General features: G+C 38.5%; 1 protein-coding gene across 3 annotated transcripts in view; it reads left to right on the top strand.

The window, feature by feature from the left end:
* Positions 1-19,596, top strand: part of GRIA4 (glutamate ionotropic receptor AMPA type subunit 4) — a 418,357-nt gene that overhangs the window by 391,989 nt on the left and 6,772 nt on the right. Inside the window, exons 14-15 of one of the 3 annotated variants that reach the window (XM_019530259.1) lie at positions 14,660-14,774; positions 17,109-17,243. In XM_019530259.1, the coding sequence (XP_019385804.1) occupies positions 14,660-14,774; positions 17,109-17,243 (250 nt within the window). Of the gene's footprint in view, positions 1-7,005; positions 7,121-14,659; positions 14,775-17,108; positions 17,357-19,596 lie in introns of all 3 variants that reach the window. The other 2 variants (XM_019530260.1, XM_019530261.1) reach the window with 2 other exon arrangements.

Raw genomic sequence — 19,596 nt, 5'->3', positions numbered from 1 at the left:
CCAGGAACAATGGCCACAAGCTGAGGGAGGATAGGTTTAGGTTAGATATTAGGAAGAACTACTTCACGGTAAGGGTGGCCAGAGCCTGAAATAGGCTTCCCAGAGAGGTGGTGCTCTCACCTTCCCTGGAAATCTTCAAGGGGAGACTGGATTGGCACCTGGCTGGGGTCTTATGACCCCTCCCACCCCCAGTGCTCCTTCCTGCCCATAGCAGGGGTCGGACTAGATGATCTGTCTAGGTCCCTTCTGACTCACTGATTCTATGATATAAGGAGCCAGAATTGGGTAAACAGTTTTGTCCATTGCATCCAAGAATTCTGTTTTCTCTTTATTAATAAAATGCTTCTGAAGTTTTCCATAATTATGCAGAATATATATTATGGACCAAATATTAAAAGACTTCCTTATTTTCTACTACTTAATCCTTACTCTCATAAATCTCTGGTTGTCTTCACTATGGAATATTGTCTCAAATAGGAGATTTGCCTAAGTGAGGACTTTAGTATTCAGCTCCATTTTTTTAAATTAATGATAGCAGCTTCTGCCACTCATGCTTATGTTAGGTAGTACTTTACAGTTAAGTAAAGAACTATATAGTATGCATAAGGATGATCAAATCTGGCCCTAAAGCCTCAAGTCTATTGTCGAGTGAAAGTAACTGTCATCATGCATGTTGAGAGATTTCTACTTAATCACATTCCTTCACAAGATGCTGTAGCATGAGCAAAGAATCTCTTTATTATTCCTCAAGAAGGCTGAAGCAGTGAATTTTCACATGTTGAGTCATAATCTAATAACAAAGCAAGAGAAAGAACAGTGTGAAACTACCCGTTTTTACATGGCCTACTAAACATAACAAGGCATACAGCGTGTTAGATTTATAAACAATAGAATTTAATTTCAGGGCAATAATTGCAGCTTAAATCCTCATTTTCTTGTCCATCCTTTTTATTTCCATTCTTCTGTTGTGCTGTGACACTGTCTACGGATACGGCTAAATACTCTGCTAAATAACCCTCTCAGGAACAGGTTCTTTTTACTTGTTTTGGGCTTATTCAACCAGTTGCAGCTATTCTAAAATACTGGGAAAGCTTTTTCCTCATTAATTTTAATATATTTGGGGATAACTTGGAATATTTGTCAAGATGCAAATTAAAAGTAGATTTATTTTTAGAATCTTTAAATAATTTTTTTCTAGTTTGAGACAGCGATGCCCTGGAATGGTCTGGTGAAATATCTATGTATGAATATTAACTTGAAAAATCTTGTAATGTGTCAATCTTTACGATACTAAAGGCAAAAGGCTAAAGTTGTTGTTACATTTTTGCTCAGGCCATATGCAAAATCTTCACTGAAGTCAATGGGGTGGTTTTTTTCCCCTGAAAAAAGACAGAGTAAAAAATTAAGTAAGGATTTTAGGATTTAAGTCCTTTTCTTACCAGTTGTCACTGAAGCCAAAGTATTCCTTTCTCCATCAACAGATAGTGGATTGAGTCTTTAGTGTAGAGATAATATTGTGTACATTCACCTTGGTTAATATGGTTTATATGAAATATGAGTATGCATTTAGAAACAACAAAATAGACCTTGTTTGTCTATACTGTTATCAGGCAAACCTGATTTAAACATGTGCAAGATGTGCTTGCAGCTGGGCAGTGTGGGCAGTATGTTCAAGGCTTGTAGGGCTGTGAAATGGGATGGAGGAAGCTCTGCCCATTACATTTCACAGTCCTGTGGGCTTTAAATGCTGCCTGCAGAGGGAGCCACAGGGAAAACCCCCTGCCTGCTCCTCAGGCTGGAGTTCCTGATCTGAAGAGCTGGTGGGGAGCAAGGATCAGCTGCTCCCCCACTCTGCTTCTTGTTGCCAGAAGTAGAACAAAGGAAGAAATGAAGCAACACCTCCCACCTGCTTTTCAGACCAGGGACCACAGTCTGGGGAGGAGTTAGGAGACTTTGCCCCTGCCACTCCAGTCCCCTCCCAGGCCAGCTCAGGAGAGAGGAGACTAGTGGGAGAAAGACCCCAACCCATTCCCTAATGTGGGTATTCCCCATCTAGGGAAAAGGCAGGGAACATTTTTCTGCTGCTTTTCTCCCCTCCAACACCAGATCAGGAAGGAAACTTACACACACTGATTCTTGCAAGAGAGTTTCTCTTGTAAGAAAAAACTTTCAGGTTGATTTTTCTCCCAGAAGGGGCATGTTTCTCTTGGCAGAAATTGAATGAACGCATGTACACTTATAGTTTCCATGGAGAGAGCAACAATTCTCCCAGTAGAAATGTCTCATCTGTACATAGCCATTGCTTAAACAACTTGCTGAATCAGAACCTTTTTTACTGTTCCTTGAGATGTACCTTATTTTCATACCAGAGACTTCCACTTATCTTTAATGCAGATCTGGCTCTGCAACCCTAATACATAGTTGCTTTCTCAAGGGGAGCATTCATGTCAGCGCTGCCCAGTATGAGGATTACAAGACTCCAACACTGAGTTAAACCCTGCCCTTTCTCCAGTTGAAATAAGTGGCAGTACTGTATTATCATTGATTTCACTGACAGCATCCTGAGGCCCTACACATTAAATGTTTTCAAAACAAATAATATGCACTAGTGTCAAGTTGTCACTCAGGTAAAATGTTCATTCAAGTTAACAGGAACTTTTACTGAATAAGAATAGCAGGATTGGACATCATGATAACTTTATGAATGGGACAGGCAGGCCAGAAGCATAACCTTTGAATCTAAAAGTTTAATTAGAAACCCATGGTACATATTTGTGGTTCAGAAGCAATTGCTTCCAGGAATGAAAGGGACAAATGAACAATTTCAATCCAATTGTCACCTCTCCCCCTAGATCATGAACCATAATTAAAGTACTTATATAAAATTACATTTGTCAGATTGGCTGCTAAATTCTCCTCTAAGGCTTTATCCACAAAGAGCAGTCTGTTATCACTCCCACTCTGGCCTACAGTTCTCTCTTTTCAGATTCAGGAACAGGCAAGCAATTACATTATCTATACTGGCAATCTAATATAACTGTAACTACAGAGAAAACAGGCTCAGGTCATTTCTGCTACAAACAGTTTCCAAAATGTCATAATTAGCCAGCATGGATGTGTCTAGGTTCCAAGAATGGCTTATATGAAAAGCTGTTATCAGGCAATAAAAGAAAGAAGAAAGATGTTCTAAAATAGTCATTTATTCCATACAGGGCGTTTTTACACGTGTATTTACATGTGCCTAAACTTAATGCACCTTTGCTTAAGCCAATTTAGGCATGCTTCTACACATGGATGTGCTAATGTGAATTAAGAGGCATTAAATTTAGGCACAAATAGCTAAGTCTCATAATGCGCATTAACATGGTGTCTTTCCATTGATATACACTGTGTTAATGTGCATTAGTACATCTACACATGCACTAATGTGACTTAACTATACATGCCTAGATTTGAAACCCACTTTATGTATAAATCAGGTATAAAATTTAGGCACAAATAGGCTAAAATCACCATTTTAATGTGAATTATGGGTGCACCTTAAATTGGGCTAGTGCGCTTTAAATGTGCACATGTAGACATGCCCACAGGGTTATAAATCTATTCCTAAGTGCGTGTATCTACACATGCATTAGATCCAGGAGCAGTTTACTCATGAGTAAACTACTCATGAGTAAACATTCCCGAGCAGGCATCCACATGTACAGGGAAGTGGAAGCAGAAGCAGATTTGCTGCTAATGGCAGCAAACTTCTCATGCTTCCTGGGGCCCTGCAATGAGGCCCTGTCACCATGGGTGACTGGTGCCTTCTGAGACTGGCTGGGCACCAGATTGCTGACCTGGAGCAAAATTGTCAAGCCCAGAACCACCAATCGTGAAGCCCAGAACCACCAGCGGCAGAACTGGAAGTGCACTTCCACCAGCACTTCCAGTTTTATGGCTGGCACTTCCAGGGGGTGCATGGCCAATCTCAGTGGGTGCATATGCACCTGTATGCACCCCCTATTCATCACCAGTGCCTGCCACCACCAGAGGTAGATATAGGCTCCTGCTAGGTGCTTGACCAGGGTCTGGCAGGGAGCACCAAGCCAGGAGACAGTTGTGTCCTGCACAGGGCTGGGAAATTGCACCCTTCCCCCGGGGTGCTGCCTGCTGCAGAGGCAAGGACAATGTCTCGCTTCCCCAGCAGCAGGGAGCTCCTGTCCGCAGTTCCCTGACTGAGGACAGAGGACTTGGAAAAAGCTGCAGGGGTGGAGCAGATCCAACCCCCCTGCCCTGATCCACCAGAGAGGCAGCAAGCACCTAGCTCATTCCTAGCTGCCCCACCAATTGACTGGGGCAGGAGGATGGGACCTACCCCACCCAGGACTGTTCCCAGCCTCTGCTCCATGATCATGGTGCTGAGTGGGGAACAGGATCCCCAGCTCCCACCAGCAGGGAGCTCCCCATGCCAGCTCTGTAACAGAGAAGCCAGCACTGGGAGATTCTCTGCCAGCTCTGCATTTGTGAGATAAGGATGTCCCAGCACTGGCCCACTGCCACAGAGCTGGCACTGGGAGATAAGGATCTCTTAGCCCCTCCCTCCCCTCCACATTCCAATTGTGATGGTGAAGTGGAGGTTAGGAGATCCTCCTGCTCCAAGACCACTCCCTGATCACAATCTTGGAGCAGGGGGCGTGGAGCTCCCTGCTCCCAGGGCAGGGAGACATAATCCTTGCCTGGGCTCTGGTGGCAGAACCTACCCCAGTACCAGGCAGCTCCCAGGGGCAGAGAGCACTCTCCTGCCTCCTGGTGGCCGGCTGACCAGGAGCAAATTTGCTCCTGGTCAGGCATCTACATGAGCACTACTATGCAGTAACTAATTGCAAGTAAATTTGCTGCTTGCATTTGTAGGTAGCAAATTGTCTCATGATGAGTGAGGTTTACTGCACAGTAAGTATGTGCACATGTAGACACACATGCTTACCATGTAGCAAACTACACTACTGCACAGTAAAGCATCTCATGTAGATGCACCCAATGAGATGGAAAATGTCATGAGTCAGCACTGTTATAGTTTCTGTTATACTTTTTTCATCTGTGGAGCCCAGGTACTTCTCCCTTGCCATGCAGAGGGTTCCTCTAGATCTATGGAATTATTGGCAGCTCTTTGAAGGTCTCTCTCCAGGTGCCTACCCTCCTCATCCCCTGTGACTCTTGGCACCAGCACCCTGCCAGAGCTTTGTTTCCAAATGTTCTCCAACTTGTTGCTTCTCTTGAATCCTGCATAGAGGATTCCACAACATTGAGATGGACCGCAATTAAGTGAATGTGGTCATTGCCTTCACTGAAGTCTTTCTCCACTGTATATCCTCCACAGATAAGTTTCAACAGAGTCAAGAGGGAGAAAGTCCCAAAGAGGTAGTATTGCCTCATTTTCATTTTCTGGACAATGGAAATAATGACATTGCCTTTTCTTCTGTGAATTGTGAAAAGATGTGCAGAGCAGGGTGAGAGTACAAAGAATTCCTTTACCTTGCCCCTGTGCTCAATTCACAGATACTGCCCACCTGGGTATGAATACTCACCCAAAGAAGATGGAAAGTAGGCAAAGCCATTATTCCACAAACCCTCCACTTGAGCAGGCAGCCCTAGTCAGATTTTGCCTGCAGAGAAGTGTGGTGCACATCTCAAAGGCATGCAGCTCTTTGTGGGCTCCCTGAGATGCAAGAAATGCCATCATGTGTTAAGTTCTTTGAACAAGTGGATCATTATATAAATGTTTATTATTAATATTTATGAGTAAACATTGATTTAGGGGTTTAGCAGGAGGCTGTGTCCTCTTAGCAATTAATTTGAAATTAATTGGGGCAGGGGGCTGGGACATAATTAACATCCCATAAAGTATTAAACTTCCATAAAATGTAATGAACACAGTATATATGCCTTGATGGATTAATAATCATGTAGGTTTTCTGGATAATATGCAGTAACTGTGGAACTAACAATAAAGTACAGATTTAGATTTTTAAAATATGGCTCTTAAATACCATTTCCTGTCTATTTAAAACCTAGGCCTATATTAAGCTTGTTTTGAAAGTGGTGATATTCTAAAGTTAAAACAGAATCAAATTAACCTTGTATACATGAGAACATAGGAACATAACTACCATCTACTGAGTCAGAGCATAGGTCCATCTTGCCCAGTATCCTTTGTCTCACAATGCCAGAGCATGGATGCTGAAAGGGAGAGTGAACAGCGTAGAACCAGGATCTTTCCCTTTTTCTTCTCCCACTTGCAGCCTTTGGCATTTAAGGTCTAGGAAGTTCTAGTTCAGAAGCTGAACCTCTAATTCCCATGTTCAATAGCTGCTGATGCACTTTTTCCTCCAAAAATAAGTAAATAAGAAATCCCTATTTACTTTCTCTTCACCAATTACTATTATCATGTCCCCTCTCATGTACCTCTTTTCAAAACTGAATAGGGCTAACCTCTTAAGTCTTTCCTTAAGACCCTCCATACCACTGATCATCCTTGTTGCCCTTCTCTATATCTTCTCTAGCTCTTCTATATCCTTTTTGAGAAGTGGGAATCAAAACTGGGCACAGTATCCAAGGTACACCATGGATTTATAAAGGCGGATAATGATACTTTCCATTTTATTTGCAATTCATTTCTTAATAATTCCTAATATTTTATTTGCCTTTTAGCTGCTGAGCACTGAGCTGATTGTTTTAACGATATCCAGTCAGAAAAAAACCTTATTTTGTAAATATATTCACATAACTGTTTTAGTTGATTGATTGAAATCTCATTTTTTTGCTAAAAGCTAAGCCATTAAAAAAGTCATACTTTTCATGCTTCAAAATAAACACGTTTTCTTATACTGTCGGGGATTTTATAATATGGAAATGAGAGGTTTATTTAGTATGTGGATGAAGCTTATAAAAGCGCTTAAGTCCTCATTCCTTCTAACATCTTAACAGCTGTTCAGTTTCTTACAAAATATGTTTTATCGTTTCAAGAAATGCTGTTAACCTCGCAGTTTTAAAACTGAATGAACAAGGCCTCTTGGACAAATTGAAAAACAAATGGTGGTACGACAAAGGAGAATGTGGCAGCGGGGGAGGTGACTCCAAGGTTAGCCTCAATGTCACCAAAAGCGGGTAAACAGTATGTAAAGTAATTGGTGCATCTGCTGGGGTTTTGCCTACAACTAAAGCACCAAGCTAGTATTGCAACATGGCTAGTAACTGAGATCAACATTGAGACGTATGCAATTACTGTCAAAGCAAAAATATTTGCATTTTTTGTAAGTTTCCCAAATGGAATGTGCTAATCAGTTAACAAGTTCCTGCTAGAAATTATATTGTCAATTCTGAGAAAACTCTCTCTTCCGTAAATACCTGAATTAGATCCTAATCATGCAATGCATGGTTGGAGCCTTTCAAAATTAGCTGCAGTGAATTAGAAGCAAAGGCAAATACAAGCATCAGCCGTGTTTTCTTGTGAATCACATTGCCTTAGCATATTTTTCATGGATTTCAAGGAGAAGGTGGAGGAACTCAGCTCTGTTTCCTCACAGTCGTAGCCTGCTCTTTATACAGGTGCAGGGACTCCCTGTTTAACTAACACAGCTCACAACATTTCAGTTTTTATCCTAATATCCAACATACCAAGACTAGGGATTTTGACTGGAGTGTGCCAGTACTCCTGATGGGACTGAAACCCAGAGATTCTGCCTAGAGGGTATTGCCTCCCAGCTCAGGATCAGACTGATCACCATATTTGGGGTCAGGAAGGAATTTTACCCCCGGTCAGATTGGTATGGACTGTGGGGGGATCTATTTCCCTCTGTAGCAGGGGCATGGCATTCTTCCTTGGATCTCTTGAGTGTGTTTTAACAACCTTTGCAGCAGCAGGGTGTTGGCAACTGAGGTCCCCCTGGTTTACCTCTGACAGATTTAAGGTATTATGACTTGAGGTTGTATTGAGGTTGAGTGCATTAGTTTTTCTAATAAATTAGATAGTGGATTTTATAGGGGTGTTCCTGCCTTAGGAGGGTGTTGGACTAGATGACCTCTGGAAATCCCTTGTGACCTTACTTTTCTATTATTTCTATGATTTCTATGAATTGCCACCTAATCTATCAGATGCTGAAGTGGCATGATACCTTTACTGAAAACTGAAATGCCCTAGCAGAAATTGAAGTAGCTTAATCCTTCATTATCACACCAGCTACACATTTTAGCCTGAGATAATAATGCCCTAAATAAGGTTTAGCTAATTTTTTCCTTCATTTCATTTAAACTGATTATTTTTTTCCCCAGATGCCAGTGATACAACTTTCTAGCCTTTTTTTGTCTCAGCATCCATTCGGCAAACTACTTTGAACTCAAAAGGAACTGGGGTGGGTAAATATTAAAATATGAAAAGTACTCACCTGCCAACCAGTGCTGTTCAATATGGATTTATGGGGCTTTTTAATGAAATTTTTCATGTTCCAGGCCAAATCAGCCAAATCAATATGTATTTATGTGCAAGTGTGTACACGTGGAGAGAATATTAAACACCGGTAGCGTAGAGCTATCGGCATACCACTGTGTTCTGAAGAACACTGACAAGAATGGGTGAGGAAAGCTTGAGTGATTTCTCATACGCCTAAATCCTGAATTGTTTATGCAGCCTTCTTTGCAGTTTCCAACACTGTATTTTTTCCGTTCCTCAGCCCTCCTAATCTCTTATTCTGCCCATGCCTCAGAAACCTTTGTGCTACTTTGCACTTACCCAGATCTGATGTCCTGATTCTCTTCAGTTTACCTGCTGTCAGTCCTCTCTACCTGTTTTTCCTGCCTCTGTTCTGCTGGCCAGCATGTACAGTTTCAACAGTTGTCTATATTTTCTTTTCGAAAGTACATGCGAATACGAGGTCTGATTGCACTTATCTGCAACTGCATCATGTTTTAACTATAACTTCTTGTCAGGAAACCTGTAAGGAAGCCAAAACATTCTCACATTCACTTTTTTTAATAATGCTCCAGCCAAATCACCAGTGGCTCGAATGTTTTCATTGAAGTTTTTAAATCTAAGATAAATGTCATAAAGATGACATGCAAAATATCTCCCTTTTCCTTACAGTAAATGTTAACATCGGTTCAACATGGCAAAAATATAAGAAACAGAACAGAATGTAATGCTTCAGAGCAGGGTAATGAGTTCGCTAGCTTGAATTTTTTTTTTTCTAATAGTGTTTATTAGTCATTGGGATCTACATGGAAGGAGGTAGATAAAGGAAGAGCAGAACATCCTAGGATATAATAGAGAAGATGGACAAAACGTTTTGAAAGGGACAGAGCTTGAAAAGCACCAAGAGATTGCAGAAGCAATGAGGTGGGGGAGGGGGAATGAATAGGGAAGGAGAGGCTAGGAAGCAGCCACATGGAGGAAAATGTGGGAAATTAATGTATAAAAGTGGAAGAGGAGAGTGGAATGCGTTGCACAGGGAAAAGAACATGTCTTGATCCTCAAATATATTTTGAGAAGCAAGGAAGGTTCGAAGAGCTAGTCCTGCCAAAATAAAATGCAAGCATAAATGTAGATACATTTTAATAGCAACGATAACAGCTACGTACAGATTATATAAAGGACCAAACAGCACAGTTAAAGCATGCCAAGCAAATGATTAAAATTTGTTACATATGCATTTGTCTAGAGAAATAATCCTATTAACATTTGAGAGAATATTAAATTAATTTCCTTAGCTCCTAAAGTCTTTAAAAGCCCCTAATGGGGTCATCATGTTAGGGGAAAGGACTTCTCAGCTAAGTTTTGAATTAAATTTTAAAACAGCTCTTATCTTGGTTCACCTGAAGACAGGCTATTCTGCAAGTACCATAAGTCAAAGATAAAGAGCACAAATTCTGAGATTAACCTAGATTTTTAGACTCTTTGACTGGTTCAATATAAAAAAGCTTACTAAATACTAAGTATGTACTAAGCTAATACATACACACAAATAAGCTAGTACACACACACACATATTCCTAATAGGTATTACTCTAATATTCACATACCCATTTTTATTCCCTATCTTGCCTAAAATTAGCCTTTTCTAGCATCAAATCACCCTAATTGACCTTTACTGTAATTGACTTTTAGTGACCTTTACCCCCTTTTTTTTTTCTTCCTTAAATTTTCCAAAATGGTTCATACCTTATGATGTCCTCTGACCTCATCACTTCCTTTGCTGCTTCTTCTCACCCAAACTTTGGTTAAAGGACTGCAAGCACATGCTATATACTACATCACCATGGAGCAACTTAAGGCCTACCATAGTCTACATGACATCAGGAAATCTAATGATGTTATGTCATGGTAGGAATTATGATTGGTAAGGTAAAAAACTTCAAGGAGTATAATATAGAAATTCTGCAGAGCAACTGTATTTGTTAGGGTTTTCTTGGTGGGGACGGTTAATACAGATGTCCAAATTAATCCTTGACTTGATAGAAGTATTGGCATTTATCTTCTACAAAATCCCTTCCTTTTGAAGTAAATCTCCATGTGCAATATAAGTCAATGAAATTCTTTCCATTGATTCAATGGGCTCTGAATAATGCCTTTATTTCCTTTCATTTTGTATCAAAAAACAAAGTTAGCAGAGAGTGCAGGATGATGCAACCTGTGGTTTTGCTGTAGTGCTAGGAGCTGCAAACTGCAACTGTAGTACATGAGTCAATCCTTCAAAGAGATTATCCTTCTGGATTTATATAAAGTTTAAAAAAGAAAAAGCAACCTGAACTGACTTGCCACTTTAAATCATAGTGCACTCCATGCTCTTCAGCAAGAAAAACTTCCTCTCATCTATCCTGCTATTCTATGGCCAGAAGGTGCTGTGTTGAAGAGACTCAGGTAATCAGCACACCCAGAATGGTGAATCCCAAGTTTGTGTCTCAGTCGTACAGTACAGTACAGACACTATATCATCAGTGGGATTTAAAGGTCCTAACAAGGTACTTAGCATCTTATGGAACTAGACCTTTACAAACTCCTCCTACCTCTATTCTGTGCTTTTAAACTAAAGTTTAACAAAAAGAAGTGCTTGCCTAGCAGACCTGCTGGCCCTCACCATGTGTATCTTAAATCCAGCTAGCTAGAGAAAAGGTCTCTCATCATCCATCCCTGTGGATTTACTGACTATCTGTTGCCTTGCAGAGCACCATGTAATGGATTTATAATTGATATAGTCTTTCAAGAAGGCTTAAGCTCTTAAGTCACTTTTGAAACTAAAGCTTAGGTTTGAAAAAAGCAGTTCCCCAAAATAACATGGGCTACCATAATTTCATACTATAACTTTAGGCCCATTTGAATGAAGTTAATTTCCTATCTTCAAAAGAGTTGAGGAAAGATTTATATCACAATATTAATAATGGGACAAATCCTCAATGGCTGTAAGTTGACATGAGTACATGGACTTTAATAGAACTATGTCATTTATACTAGCCCAACACCTGTAACTCAAGAAACTCTATCCAAGTTTAAAAAATCTATAGTGTCATTTCCCATTAGACTGTACAATACACAGGACTGTGCTTGGTGGAAAATGTAATGCCAGGCTCTAACTCATTTTATGTTTCTGTAGTCCCCTTTTCTTGTTAAACAGACAACATATCATATTGATATTTATTGATTCTGACACCCTTAAAATTAATGGGACTAGTCACTACATCTTTCTACTCATTATAGGAAAGGCCAGTGCTGTTTGCCTTATTGAGAGTTGTGGTTAAATAGAGCTCTGTCTACAGCCTAGAGGGAAGATTTGCAAAAGAAAGGACACTTAGGTAATGAACCCCCTGGTAAAAGCTTGGTATTCAACTTTCATGTATGTAAATTAGAATCTAAGTTGTATATAACATTTGCCCACCATTAAAGCTTAATTCAATTTATAATGTGCCTTTTAAATTCTTGTAAACCTTCAGGTTGCTCTTAAATCTGAATTTTGTTTTACTAATCTTAATACCAACCTCTTCCACAGCTGATTTAAAGGAGGACAACATTTTTTATATTTAAAATATGAACCCCTTTTTAAAACTTTGACCAGAAGTATCTACAATTAATGAAGTGTTTATTTATGGTACAGTCCTTAACCACCCCCCTAAAAAAATGATTACAATCAAGATGCTACTGTTTAAATAAAAGTTTAAAGGTCAGCTTCCTCTCTCAAGCTTGTACAAGATTCCTATTGATGCTACATGTGCTGAACTGGTATGTCTGAGAGCAGATTTGATTGAACTGCTGTAGACTACTGATGCAGCAGGTGTCTGGACAGAGTAAGTAGTGTTGCAGAATAGGAGACCAGAGCTGATGACATGTTAATGTTCAATATTTATAACGCAGTGGTTATAGAATTTCCTTATCCCTCTTGTCTATAGCATTCAGCCAAACATTACAGAAGGCTGGGCCATTTTACAGTTTAGGTAAATCATGCCGTTGGTTAGATGATTCCTCTACAGCACTTCTTCTACTGGCCTCTTCCATACACAGAGAGAGGGATAGAGGTAGATTTCAGATAGGAAAGAAATCCATAATGTTTCAGGCTAAGATTCTTTATGTTCCTAAATTCTGAAATGCTAGGTAAAAGAATGAGGAACTAACTATTTTTCTACCTAAGAACATATAGCTACTTTACTTGATATTTATGTTAAAAAATTAGTATCTACATTCTAATTCTCATCTAACTCAGCTCACTTTAATCTGGAGTAATTCTTCTGGCTTCTGTTAAGTTGCTCTGGAGTTTTACCAGAAGAACAAAACCTAGCTGTCCTTTCTATATACATTAACTGATCCTATGATATAAAATGGGACAGGAATCATTTGCATGGGGACTTAGCCAATATGTAAGTGCTTATGGACAATGACTATCTTCTAACCATATCATAATGTCCATTTTTTCACATCTGTATCAGACACAGAGAGAGGATCATATTAGCAGGCCATTTGCCAGCATATCAAAGTGGTACTCATTCATTTCAGTTTTCTCAGCTATGGAATTCTTATACTCCACTTTCAACCTGCACAGCCTCCTGCCAGGAAGCCTGAATATAAAATGTAAGTTTAAATGTTGAATAAGACAAGGCTACCAGTGCTTTCTATGGTATAAACAGTGTGTTCAGATGCACTGAATGGACATGGGTCTGAAAGCAAATGAAATATTTTTATTAGCTTACATGGCACTTGAAAATATATAGCGGATAGTCTGTATTTATTAAGGTCAGAAGCCCAAATTATGACATCAGAATGCTAAAATGTAATGTTCTGTTTATATCTAAGTTCAAGTTTGCATACGAATTCTGAGAATTAGATTTCAAATCATGTGAGTATGATTAAAATCTCTTTACTCTCTCTTATACTACCTATTGTAATAGGGGGATTCATTTGTGAATATTAATGTTCCCATAGTTCTATTTTTTTTTAATATTTTAAACCCTAATTCCATAAATTAGTTAGAAATCATATGGATTACCCTTCTTGTATGAATGTATTTTATCAAAAGAATCTAGTGATACACACAAGATCAATTATTGTCTTATATGATGTACTGGTACCTTTCAGTCTATTTATGGTATCTCAGAGCAGTCTGTATGTTATGCACTGTTTCTCCCTTTCTGCAATATACTATATGCTAATTCACACCTGCACATAAATACATATCAATGTGTGTACCACCTTAAGCATTTGACAGTTGATGATTTGCTGGAGAAGGTAAATTAAAGTCATCATAGTCAAGTATTATTTCAGTGGTTTACAAACTGTACTACAACACTGACATGAAACCTAAGCATTAATCCAGTATCCTGAAGATATTTTTAATTAAGTTAACCCACAGCAGTTCCTAACTTCAATTCCCTGGATTCTGTTTTATTTGAAGATTAAACATGATTGGAATGTCTCCATAAAATAATGCAATTAAGAGAGGAAGTTTCAAGTAATAATTTACTACCTCATTGTAAAATGCATCCAAATCCACGAGAGTTAAACAAAACCTTGAATTTATTTTCCAGGACCTCAGGCAGTACAAACTCAATTGGTGATGGAAACTGAAGCCAAGCTTTGACTGCCTCTCTCTCTCTTGCCTTTTACCTGAGGGTAGCAGCATTAGGACCTCATCTTGTAGGTTATGGATATGCAGAATTCCTGTTGAAGTCAGTAGGTGTTTTGCACTGAGAATGCCCATAGGATTGGTATGGTTAAAAAAAAAATACAGAAGTATTGTTTGTCCTATCTTCATCATTTTAGGGCAGTAAATGAAATATCTCTGGCCAAATTGAATTATATATAGATGCAAAGACAGATGCAAACACAGATGAGTACATTTTGAAAAAGTTAAACCATTTACATCCCGGAAGACTATATTGTTAATACATCTAAGCCAATAGTTTTGGGTTCACAGTAATTGCATACTATTTATTTACAAGAGTTCCCCAGCAGTATGTGCCCATTACCTAAAGCGATGGAGCAGGTCCCGGTCATATGTCTGTCTCTAAACCTGGGCCTATAGTACATGACATAGCACCCACTGTGGCCTCTGCTCTGTCACTTTGCAATGCGATTCTATGTAGTTGTACTTGAATAACATAAAATAACATATATAATGTTATTTATGTTATTTTCCACGTGAAGAACTCCTGTAAACCTTGCCGTTTTGAAACTCAGTGAGGCAGGCGTCTTAGACAAGCTGAAAAACAAATGGTGGTACGATAAAGGTGAATGTGGACCCAAGGACTCTGGAAGTAAGGTCAGTTGCTGCAGTTCGGGACCTACTATGTGTTCACAAAGCAGTAAAGGGAGTAATGGAAAAAATTACTTGGAAATAATTACTCACAAGTAGATTCAGCAAAATATGCTTTCCCCTGCTTACCACAGAATGCCATTGACGGCAGTTTAATTTAAAGAAGCACTATTACTTTCCTAAGTTTTCCCATGAGGTTAATTTTTTTTAAAATCACAAATCACCTGACATTTTCCTACAGTTTAAAGGATCCTGGAAGATCTGAAAAGCAGGATATTTTTCACCTAAGTGCTGAGAACATTGTTCTGTTTGCTCTTTTTGCAATCCCTCCTTCTATCCACTTGTTCCTTCTCATTTAAGAAATGGCCTAGCTGAAATCACTAAGTTCTTGGAAGATGAGACACCAAAACAAAAGGGATTTCCTTTCTTCATTGCAGCCTGGCCTAGCTTTATATAAGAAACACTCTTATCTCCACAATGAGCAGGTATACACCGAACTTGAATTTAGAGATGAAAGGGCTTCAACTTTTAGTAACCTTCTGCCTCTTCATCCTGGTATATCAGTTCTGGGTTTTACTCCCAGACACCCTTAAGAAAACCCTAACAGCATTTTTCCTCACAAATCTTAGACAATGATATGTCCTTTTCCACTTCCTTGTCATCCTAAAGAGAAATATTTGGGATTCAGGTATTCTTCTTCCATATGAAGAGACCCCACTAATTACTGCCCCACCCTGAATTCCCAATGATATTGCCCCAGCTCCAATCTGTGTTGCCTTGGGCCTACAGAGGAGTATGAGGCAGTGATTTCTTGCTGCTTAGTGCTAAGAGTGACTCCATATGGCCAGAAGAAAACAAATAGAAATAAGTATTTCTCCTATCTTTCATACTCCATGCCAAGTGAGGTTTGAGGACATATAAATCCATCAGAAGTAATGCGGTCTTTGCTATGGCAGAAATTACAGTCTCATATTCACTGTAAATTAAAGTCTAAGAGGCTTTTACCTACCACTTTAGGCCATAGTTTTCCCTCCCTCCTGACTTGCTGTGCACAAGCATCAGGATTACAAGTGACCTGCCACCAGGGAGAAGTGGCCATCGCCTCCAAAGCTGAAGCTACTCTAGATTTGCTAAGGGGGGACACATGATATTGAATAAACCATGCCAATTATTGACTACATTCAGATCTAGGTTTCCTGTGCATTAATGTCAGTGTGATCTGCTAATTGCCAAGTTCTCAGGGCTTGATCATATAGTGCACCTTTAAATTAAATATTGCTACAAATAATATGTAGTGTTACATAGTGTATAATAGTAAAGTTATTACAGCAAGAAGTTAACTATTGTCCATAGATTACAATATATAAAATCTGCTATTAAAGAAAGATTTTAGATCCACCTTAATGCTAACAAATTATTACATAAAAATCAATTCTGAAGAAGTGCCTAGAAAGTTGAGCTGAAATATTATGCACATATTTTGACATCCAGGTAAAACACCAGTTTATGTCCAAACCAATTATAATGAAATGTGTAATAGATATCTGTTATAAAAAGCCCATTAAGCAGAGAATGTATAAAATAAACACTAGTATAAGCTATTACCCTATTTTTTCTAACATACAAATACTTAGGAAACTGATTTACAAGATTGTATGTATTGCTTATTAAATAACCTTATTAATGCAGTCTCTATGGAAGAAGCCTAATAGTCTAATACCATCAAATTAAAAATATATAATGAATTATGCATAAAATTAATGGTAGTGCCTAATATATTCCAGGACTAATTTTATATTAATGATTTTTTTCTTGAAGTATAAAGGATAGTGTTAAGTCAAATATACCAGTACTTCAAATGTGTTAGTTAATAAGCACAGTGCTAGTCAATCTGGGTTTTTAAATATACAGCAGTATAGAGCAGAAGTAAAAATCATGAAGTGTACTATTTTATGTAAACAGATTAGGGGATTAGAAAGCTTTTAAACAGCCTAAATAATCTAGTTTCATATCCCAATAAACATTTTTATTAAATAGTGGAATATATCATTGTTTAGGGCTACAGTTAAGGGCAATAACATATTACAGCTGTTAGCAAGTGGCTGTTTATGTCTTAAAGTACTGGTAACACACATTTAAACATTTTTTAACGTTGGTCAGGGAGACTTAGCAGCTAAAATGTATTTTACAAATCTAGACAGACAAATCTTTGTGAGAATTTGTAAATGATTATCAGTTAATTTCAGTAGAACTTTTTAAAATTCAAGTTTTCAATGTGTAGCTTTTGCTCACCAGGTGTATCTTGTATCAGTGGTTAACATGTTGCTTCTGTTTTCTCAGGACAAGACGAGTGCCTTGAGTCTCAGCAACGTTGCTGGAGTCTTCTACATTCTGGTTGGAGGCTTGGGCTTGGCAATGCTGGTGGCTTTGATAGAGTTCTGTTACAAGTCCAGGGCAGAGGCGAAGCGAATGAAGGTGGCAAAGAGTGCACAGACTTTTAATCCAACTTCCTCGCAGAATACCCACAATTTAGCAACTTATAGAGAAGGTTACAACGTATATGGAACCGAAAGTGTTAAAATTTAGGGGTAGGACTTAGGGCCTACTACAGTGAGTGGGTGATGCATCAGTGTCGTGACCTGTCTGTCCAGTGGTGGTAATGCTTGCTTCTAAACAGAGCTTTATATTTTGGAAAACTTCAGTGCAAAGTGATTCGATTTTTTTTTTGGCTGCAGATGTACAGTATACTACTCTATGTTGCTAATAGACATCTGCATTGCAAGGGCTTTTTTATATAAAGAATATCTCTTTTTTTAAGAGTTTAGTTTTATTGAATCAGTTGGAACATTACAGTTATTGCAAATTTATCTACTAGAGAGAAAACATGTCCTTTTGACTTGGTTGGTTGGTTTACTGGCTGGCCTTTTTTTCTGAGGCCTTCAATTATAATAATAATAATAATAATAATAATATTTGATTATTATTTATTAGCACCATTTGCACTTTTTATGGGGATTGTAAGCAAAATTTATACTAGGCAGCACCTCAGTGAACCATAGTTAAACTTTGAGGGAGAGCAGCACTGTAATAACACTTCTAAACATGATTCATCTTCTTGCCCCGCTTCCTTCCTCTCATCACTCCCTTCTATGAATGTATCTGAACTTTATACTCTTTGAACATGGCATTTTTTTTAGTATGTCCTGCCTCAGGTCAACCCTTGTCACAATGCCATAACCAGAAAAAATGCCATTCTAGTGAAAAGAGTCAAGGTATCTGCATCAGTTTCCGGCAGACCAAAGAAATCTTGCATACTTTAGAGGAACAGTACATCTGAGATATGTGTGTTAGGATTCCAATGACTGAAGCATTAAAGATGTTCCACCTCTTATTATATAGTACCACAGAATACGTATACATGTATTTCTTTAACATAGTGAGAGACTGGTCTATTCGATAAGAATCTGCTAGCTAATGACTACTAAAATCAGCACTAAAATATTTAGAAATAGCACATATAACTAAGTGGACCTTTTGTAGATAACTTTTATGGAGCTCCCAAATATTACCAAATACTTTATAAATGTTCCCAAGTATCAACACTGTCTTAGTCCATTCCAGTGGTGAACACTTCCTATTCCACTGTGCCTTTTTTGACATTATTTTTAAAACTATGGTCTCCTAGAACAATAGTAAGATGATAATTAAAGTAGGAAGCAGAACTTAAGTAAAGAGTTGAGAGGTAAATTTGGAATAGAAATCTTCTTTTGCCACATGGATTTAAAAGGAAAGAATTGCAGATGCAATTATTATGTCTTGTTTACAGGTCTCTGGAGTCCTGGGTAGTATGTAATAGCTGAAGTGTGGTATGCAAATAACAAGTCATCCTGGGAAGTTTATAGTATAAAGGCAGAGCTTTACATCATATATATTTTGTATGCTATAAAACAATGCAATCCAGATCAAACACCAATTAATGAATGGTGTACGTGGTTATAGCAGGAAATGTTCAAGGATCAGAATGGGTGTCAGAACTGTTTGAAAGAGGGTGGGATGGGGGTTGTGGTACAAAAGTGATAGAGAAGCTACCACAAATATATTTGGGGGGCATTGTTTTCCTTTATCCTCCCACTGATTTATACAAGAAGTCATCACCTGGACATATTGTAATCATAAAATGGGCCTAGTTTCTCAAGGACAAAAAGGTGATTTACTCACCTAAGTCAGTGAGTATCAGAGTTATTCATATAAACAGTTAAAAGAGGCCAAGGCAAAATAGAACAGTGATAACAGTCTAGCCTAGATTTGACTATACATGTACTTTAGATATAGCACCTGTTGCTGGACCGCATGTTGAAGTAAATGCCAAAATGATGGCAAGTGCTTGAGGTGATGTTCATTAACCCTGTGGCACTGGGAGTTAGAATTGCCAGATGATACAAGGTTAACCACTGCCTTAAACTGAGAAGTTTATAGAAGATGTAAATATAATTAAGCAAAATGTAGATAAGAAGATCTTTTCCCCTGCAATTCTCCACTGGTTTACTCAGCAGAGAGAGCATTCCCAACCTATTATAGTGAACAAGCGTATTCATGTTAAACAGGTAAACAAAGACAATGGAACACAATATAATTGCCAGTTCTTTTTTAATGGGACTAATCAAAATTAATTTAAGTGAGTTACATGTCACGTTACACACTGTTAGTTTTATTGTTAATACTTTCCACAACAGCGAGCGCATCTATCTACATGTGGCCATACAGAGCTTTTGCTACTGAGCCATCATTTAGTACTTCCTTCTGGAAGTACTAAAAGACAGTGGAGTAA

The sequence above is a fragment of the Crocodylus porosus genome, unplaced genomic scaffold (assembly GCF_001723895.1).
Source record: "Crocodylus porosus isolate Cpor-Errol unplaced genomic scaffold, CroPor_comp1, whole genome shotgun sequence".
NCBI classification, from domain to species: domain Eukaryota; kingdom Metazoa; phylum Chordata; order Crocodylia; family Crocodylidae; genus Crocodylus; species Crocodylus porosus.
The sequence above is the reverse complement of the archived record's forward strand: the minus strand, read 5'-3'. Positions and strand labels throughout refer to the sequence as shown.